At 40.8% G+C, this 8,073-nt stretch overlaps 1 protein-coding gene across 1 annotated transcript in view; it reads right to left on the minus strand.

Annotated features, from left to right (window-relative positions):
* Positions 1 to 8,073, minus strand: part of PATJ (PATJ crumbs cell polarity complex component) — a 413,527-nt gene that overhangs the window by 46,427 nt on the left and 359,027 nt on the right. The window contains exons 34-35 of the mRNA XM_037743097.1: positions 5,851 to 5,934; positions 837 to 1,030 (exon numbers count right to left, since the gene is read on the minus strand). Of these exons, the coding sequence (XP_037599025.1) occupies positions 837 to 1,030; positions 5,851 to 5,934 (278 nt within the window). The remainder of the gene's footprint in view (positions 1 to 836; positions 1,031 to 5,850; positions 5,935 to 8,073) is intronic.

Below are 8,073 nucleotides of genomic sequence, written 5' to 3' on the forward strand. Positions count from 1 at the left end.
AGAGACGGGGTTTCACCATGTTGACCAGGATGGTCTCGATCTCTTGTCCTCGTGATCCACCCGCCTCGGCCTCCCAAAGTGCTGGGATTACAGGCGTGAGCCACCGTGCCCGGCTTTCTTTTTTTTTTTAATTTACAGATGGAGTCTTGTTACATTTCCCAAGAGGCTCAAGTGCAGTGGCTATTCACAGGCATGATCGTAGTACACTATGGCCTTGAACTCCTGGCCTCAAGTGATCTTCCCACATAGCTGGGACAATAGGTACAGGCTACTGTGCCCAGCAGGACATTTTTTTTTTTTTTTTGTCATCTCCCAGATTGCAAAAAAGACATTTTTCTCAATAGAAAACTACTATCATGAAGAATTATGTTTGTCTCTTAACTATGGTTACTCAACTAGTCTTAACATAGCATGAAATTAACATAGTATGACACAAAGCAACTTTCCATGTTAATTTCCATGTCAAAGCAATGTTCTTGACCCAACATGGGATAAATGTCCTTGACACTAGTTATTTTTTGGGTATGGTTACTTTAACCTCTGCAAAACTCAGATCCTAGTAATTCCAAGTGAAAGAACCTTCTAGCTGTTTGTACTCTATACGAAAGAGTAACAGTCTGGGTTGATTGGGCCTGGAGTTCTATCTTGATGTGACAATTTTTTTGGTAAGACCTTGCTTGGAAATATGACCCATGTTGTCAAATATTCATAAATATCTTAGTTTTAGAAATCCCATCGCAGTTTACATGAAGGTTTCTCTTTCAGCATTCACAGGCATCAGTCCCCAGAGCTCTGGATCAAAAAGGCAGATCCTGACTTGCACAGGACGGCTTTACCGTTTCCCAGCGATGCTCAGGCCCAGGCCGCGGCCAGCTTTCTTCTGCAGATCCACAGGGAAAACCTCCAAGTTCTCCTCATCTCGGTAGTGTGCCTCATCTCTATACACCACCAGCCGCACCTTCTGCGGGGTCTGCCTCAGGGCTGTGATGGCTTCTTCGTGGCTGGAGTTCCTCAGGTCAACCCCATTAACCTGGAACAATGGGCATTTTGAGATGAGCTGCTGATGGCAGAGGCCTCTGCCTGCTCTGTCTGCTGAATCTCCTTGATCTACCCAGTCAAGAATCTCTAGAAATTTCCAGCCACTCTCAAAGCAAACAGGTAGTGACCACGAGCAGTACGAGCTGCTTTGAATGTAAAGAAGGCGGCCCTTAAAATATCCTACCCCACAAGCACACAGAGGGTGGATACATGATAATGCAATTTCACATAGCTATGAACTTTACTTGAAATCAATGAAAAAGAGAGAGAAGAGAGTGTGTGCACGCTGGGAATTAACTAGCTCATTTAATTGAGATCAAAGGGAAAGAAATATTAGTGTTTAGTCAGCATTTTTAGATTCAGTTGCTTATTGGATTTGACATCTTTGATTATTTATTTATTTTTTTAGATAGGGTCTCACTCTGTTGGCCAGGTTGGAATGCAGTGGCATGAATACTGGGCTTACTGCTTCCTTGACTTCCCAGGCTCAAGCGATCCTTCCCCCTCAGTCTCCTGAGTATCTGGGATCGCATGTGTGTGCCACCATGTTAGCTAATTTTTAAATTTTTTGTAGAGATGAGGTCTTGCCATATTGCCCAGGCTGGCTTCAAACTCTGGGGCTCAGGTGATCCTCCTGCCTTGGCCTTTCAAAGTGCTGGGATTACAGGCATGAGCCACCATGCCTGGCTGACATCTTCGCTCTTATTTGCTCACGTCACAACTGCTTCCTAACAAGCGCAGAAGGAGATGAGAGACCAGTATTTCCAACAGCATCCAAGACTCCCTGAAATTTCCCATTGGAATCTGGTTGTCTCTCTCTCTTTTTTCACTTCTTTTGAGATGAAGTCTCGCACTGTTACCTGGGTGGGAGTGCAGTGGCATGATCTCGGCTCATTGCAACCTCTGCCTACCAGGTTCACACGACTCTCCTGCCTCAGCCTCCTGAGTAGCTGGGATTACAGGTGCACACCATCATGCCTGGCTAATTTTTTGTATTTTTAGTAGAGATGGGGTTTCACTATGTTGGCCAGAGTGGTCTCCAACTCCTAACCTCGTGATCTGCCCACCTTGGCTTCCCAAAGTGCTGGGAGTATAGATGTGAGCCACCACACCCGGCCCCTAAGGCTTTTTTAATTCTAACATTCTAAAGACTAAGGACCAGTGGCATAAAGAATGGTTATGGGGAAAAGAGAAAGGAAGGATGAACCTTCTTGGAGAAGGTGACTTTTGAACTGTCATTAAAAGCTGATTGTGTGAGCCAAGAAAGTGTTTAAAAGCTGCTGTTTCTTTTCTAGTATATCTTGGTAGCTTGCGTGTTCACTTAGATGAGTTACATCCAGAAAAACAGTGGTAAAGAACATGGGTTTTGGACATGGATGCACTTCAGTTTGAGTGCTGATTTGGACTTACTGGCTATACGAAACTCTGTGTAAATTACTTAAGCCAAACTTTTGCCATGTCATCTATGACTTAGGGATAACCATATGTACTTAGTGTCATGAATCATTCAGCACAGGGCTTCGCACACAGTTATGTTCAATGTAAATTAGAAGTTGGTATTTTACAAGGAATTGAAGTAACGTTAGTCAAGGCTGTTTTTCCTCTCAGCATGATCATTCACTGCTACTTTAAGCCAGTGAATACGTTTTCATTGTCTATGAATGAAACACAAAGAGGAAAAGTGTATTTCTAGGAAATGTGGTCTGAGCTGATTATTTTCCTGTATTCCAATAGATGGCACACAAGACCTCTTCTGTTACTCAATTAAAAAAAAAGTTACCTCCATGGATTGAAGGTGAGCTTTCTAAGCCTCTAAATACCTTTTGAAAGGCCCTAACAAATATACTTTTAATTAAAAGCATTGTCATTAAGCTGTAATATTACAAAGCAATTTCTATTAAATTCCAGCATGATGGTGTCTGCTCAGATGGAAGTGATCTAAGATCACAGTTTCCATTTGCTCCTCTGCAAATCAGGAGATACCACTAAATGTGCCAATAATCATGATAGAAATATCATGATGTGGCTAGAATACTGCGGAGAGATGTATTATATAAATGTCTTACAGAAGCATAGTATGCATTATTTAGAATATTGATTGTAGAAGAGGAGGGTGGAAATAGCAGGGCTTCCTATTTGGGAAGAAAGGCTCCAGGAAGACCCATGTGTCAAGGGAGCATGCCACATCCCTTGGATAGAATGGCCATGTGGGAAAGAGGGTGAACCCAGTGCTTGAGAAGGAAAGAGTAACAAAGCTAGTGCAGCAGCTCCTCAGTATTTTACTGCACAGGGAAACTCGGGCATTAACTCTCTACTCTCTTCTGCTCACAATTGCATCAAAATAGAGGGGATAATGGCACTAGGGGTGGGGATGGGGGAGCAGGGAGGGTACCAGAAGGAACTGGCCTAAAAGGAGAACCAGAAAGAAGACACAGCTCATGTTCATCCTATTAATAGAATCATAAATCTTGCCATGCCAAAACATTATTTGACTCTATCTTTGGAAGCAAAATCTGACCTTAACATCAGAATAGTATTAAAACTGTGAAAGGCCAACTTGTAGAATGCAGAGGACTTTCATGAGTGGAAAGGGCACTGTTTGGAAAAGCCTTGTTTCATGATCTCAAAATATCCCATGAAAACAGGCCTGACTTCTCAAGGCCTTCTGGGGTCACCGGCTGCCGCTGCATTGTCACGCATTTCTAGTCATCAGCCACAACCAGAACCAGTCCAATGTGGAGTAGAAAGCTGTTTAGAAAGGAAACATGTCCCTTGACCAAATTGAGAGCTGTATTTCTTAGTTAAACATGTGCTAGACTCTCACAAGCTAGACCTTGTCTGAGGTAAGAGAGGAACCTGTATTGGCCATCTTTAATGAGCAGTATAGGCATCCATTCAGAAGAGATAACATAATTTTGCCAGTTGCCAGGAAACTGTTAACTTGATTTTTACAATTCTCCTTCCACTTAAAACAAATTTGCTGTATTAATGTTAACCTTTAGCGGGTATTCACTTGTACTTGAACATACTTTATAGATGAGAGCGACTACAGGTGGTCTATCTAATACAAACAGAAACCATTTTTTAAAAATCCTTATTGAGGTATAATTGATATAAAATAAATGCACAAATTTAAACTGTACAATTTGATAGGTTTTACCAGATGTGTATTTATACCTGTGAAGCATCACCACATTCAAGATAATGAACATATTAGATTTAGTTTCAAGTGACCATTAAAATCTGTGGATATACAATTCATGTATGTATCAAGGCATATGTGTATCTATGCCATTTTAAATATTTAATCTATTTATCTTAAAAAGCCAATTATGATAATACCAATTGATCTGAAAATCTAGGGAGGGAAAAACAAAGAAATCTCAAACTCCTGATCACTAAAAAACCATGTTGTATGCTAAGGCAGTCAAGCCAATTCCCAGAGAGGTCTTGCTTATTTTTCTAACCTCATACACTTGTACCTTAGTTAGTGTACTGGGAATATGTCTTAATCCAATGATGAAACACAGTAAAGGCCTGTAGAGAAATCCCGTAACTTGGGCTGAATTTAATTTGCAAACAGCTTAGCCTCTCCTTTAACCCCTTCTCGCCTATGTTTCCTGCCCTTAATTATATCTCCAGTTTCATCTTGGGAGGCAGAAATGAACCACCAAAGGGAAAATTAAAATTCTATGATGTCATTCATAATGTGCTATATTAAAGTTGCAAAGCAAAAAATGCACATGGCCACCATAAAATGCTAACTATTCAATTAAGTTCATCCAATGAAAAAATAAATGCCGCCTAAAGGTTTCACACCATCGAAAAAGCTCTTTCATTCCACCTAGCAGAAGGCCTGGCATCGGCTTCCCGTTCAGCCATTCCATAGAGCAGACACTGACTGCTTTGGTACTTTTTAAAAGGCTTTAACAACTTTGCTAAATGAGAGTCAATTTGAAAAAGTTAAACATTTCAATTTTTAGTAAGCATCATATTCCCCCTAAGGAGAGAGGATTTTACATTTTTATCAACTTGAAAACATTGATGGCAAGGCATGAACTTCCATTTTGCATAAAGATTTATTAAAACTAAGAAAATATTGGCCGGGCGCGGTGGCTCAAGCCTGTAATCCCAGCACTTTAGGAGGCCGAGGTGGGTGGATCACGAGGTCAAGAGTTTGAGGCCAGCCTGATCGACATGGTGAAACCCCATCTCTACTAAAAATACAAATATTAGCTGAGTGTGGTGGTTTGCACTTGTAATCCCAGTTACTCAGGAGGCTGAGGCAGGAGAATTGCTTGAACCCGGGAGGCGGAGGTTGCAGTGAGCTGAGATCACATCATTGCACTCCAGCCTGGGCGACAGAGTGAGACTTTGTCTCAAAAAAAAAAAAAAAAAAAAAAAGAAAATCCTATTTAAGCTGCCACAAAATCTTTAAAATATCAGGTATTTATGCGTATGTATGTGTCTATACGTATGTGTTTTTAGGATGAATTTAGTAGGGTATAATGAAGAGGCAAAAAATTTGCAATATTATATAGTCTCATTTGATATTAAAATAATAGAGCCATAGTTGTATTTTTCCTTTTAGTTAGAAAAAGTTTTCAGAGACAAATGTAGATTGACACCTGTCATGATTCTAGACTACTGTACAATGGACATTGAAGAAAAAAAGAATATGGTATATATCTTGTTAAATGGTAGAGAAATCAGTGAAGATATAGTTGAGTAGAAAGATAAATTCACTTTGTGGATCAAGATTAGGAAAGGAACCATATTTACTGATATAAAATAAAATTCAAAACCATATACCTCTAATATCTGGTCACCAGCCCAAAGTCTTCCATCTCTGGCTGCTGCGCCTTCTTCATATACTTCATGGATAACTATAGCATTCTATAAAAAAGAAAATCTTATTAATTTTCAACAACCCAAATTCTTCCTTAAGCAAACAACCAATAGGCAGCAACCCATAATTTTCTATTTGTTAATAACATTATATTTTATCTGACATAAAGATAAACAATATGCAGTTATGATGTATTCAGAAGTATAATTAAATTTTCCTAAGGTTATTATTTCATTCCTTTAAAACTGGCTTTGCCTAACATTTCAGGTTAAATGTCTTCCATGTATTTTACTGTTAACCCTGTACATTGCTGCTGTGTATGAACTTGAGGTGAACTATGTGTCATTCTTATTTACATTTTATAGTGTATTTTGAAACACGGTTTCAGGTATTTACGGGTATTCAAGGATTTGGTATAGCTGTGTGGCCTGGTGAAGGGGATTTTGCCAGGCCTTATTACTTGGGCAATAAAAGAAAGGAACTTAGTGGAATGAATGGGTCTTGTAGGAGAGGAAAACAGGAGTAGGAGAAAGAGCATTCATGGGCCCAAGTGTAAAACAGCTCTGGGTTCGAATCTGGACTCTGCTTTCTTGTAATCTTGGGCAATTAATTCCTCTGAACTCAGCAATCTGAGCCATAAAGTTAGAACGACAATATCTACTGTAGGCAAGCCTTGGTTGGGAAAAGTGTTTCCTAGTTAATGAATTAAAAAATAATTTGTATCTCTTCAGATTCATAACCTAAAGATGTTATCATCATAAAAATGACATGTATCCATGTATTGGATTCAAGCAATACCACTACAGGTATTGCAAGGTACAAAACCAGGCTGCTTCCCACCCAGACTCAGCCCCTCTCGCTAGAGACAATCATCACTCCCAGCTTCCAAGGATCTCTCTAGACAATTCACATTTATATACCCAAACAATTATATATTTTGATGAGAGACTATCCTAAAAATATTAAATTGAGTTTGTCCACTTTCTTTTTCCCTCATCCCCCTCCTGCAGAGCAAGTAGTCGAGCTTTGCAGTGCTTTGCCTTAGAGATTTTTGTAGAGCAGAAACCTGAAGCAACCAGAAGACATTGGCTCTTTCTGTTTTTAATAGACCCAAAGAGCACTGAATGGATTATGATAATTATGATAGGTGTCTTAGAGGGCTGCTGGGAGAGGGACACAGGTTTTTTTTTTCTTGAGACAGAGTCTTGCTCTTTTGCCCAGGCTGGAGTGCAATGGCGTAATCTTGGCTTACTGCAGCATCTGCCTCCCAGGTTCAAGTGATTCTCCTGCCTCAGCCTCACGAGTAGCTGGGATTACAGGCATGTGCCACCACACCCGGCTAATTTTCGTATTTTTTTAGTAGAGACAAGTTTTGCCATGTTGGCCAGGCTGGTCTTGAACTCCTGACCTCAGGTGATCCTCCCGCCTCAGCCTCCCAAAGTGCTGCAATTACAGGTGTGAGCTACCACACCCGACCGAGGGACACAGCTTTTGAGTGGAGATTAGAAACAGAGGTCTGTGGGTCCCACAATAGGGATTTGAGTCCAGCAGTGCCCAGGGTCCTCCTATTCCCTGCCCCCAGTGCACACACACAGGTTTTAAGACCCTGCTGGCAATGGTCAAGGGCTGACACCTCTGATACCTGTCAGACCCTAGAGGCTGACACCTATAGGACTCCAGCCATGAAAGAAGTCAAGTGGCAGGACTTCTGGACTTGAGAGATCTTATAGGCTTAGGCAAGGACAGGCTTGATGATGAGCAGGCAGTGCTGATAGCAATGACCATAAGGGTGTCACCAATGTCTGGGTGCTTGGTTGGGACCCTTTGAAGTTAAAGAGCCACCAAAATGGCTGAGGTTGAATTTCACTTTAGCCCAGAAGTATGGAGTCTCAGAATTAAGTTCATATGAAGTAAAAAAATGAATATTTCTTGCAAAAATATGACAAGATAGACAAAATAGACACACACAAACACACACCCCAAACTATGCTTGTTTGCTTTTTAATTAAAAAAAAAAAACTTTTGATATAGCATCCCACTTTGTTGCCCAGGCTGGAGTGCAGTGGCTCAATCATAGCTCACTGCAGCCTCAACCTCCCAGGCTCAGGTGATCCTCCTGCCTCGGCCTCCCAAGTAGCTGGGAATATACATATGCACAACCATGGCTGGCCAATTTTTTTTTTTTT

This window comes from Cebus imitator, unplaced genomic scaffold (genome assembly GCF_001604975.1).
Source record: "Cebus imitator isolate Cc_AM_T3 unplaced genomic scaffold, Cebus_imitator-1.0 Scaffold135, whole genome shotgun sequence".
In the NCBI taxonomy this organism is placed as follows: Eukaryota; Metazoa; Chordata; class Mammalia; order Primates; family Cebidae; genus Cebus; species Cebus imitator.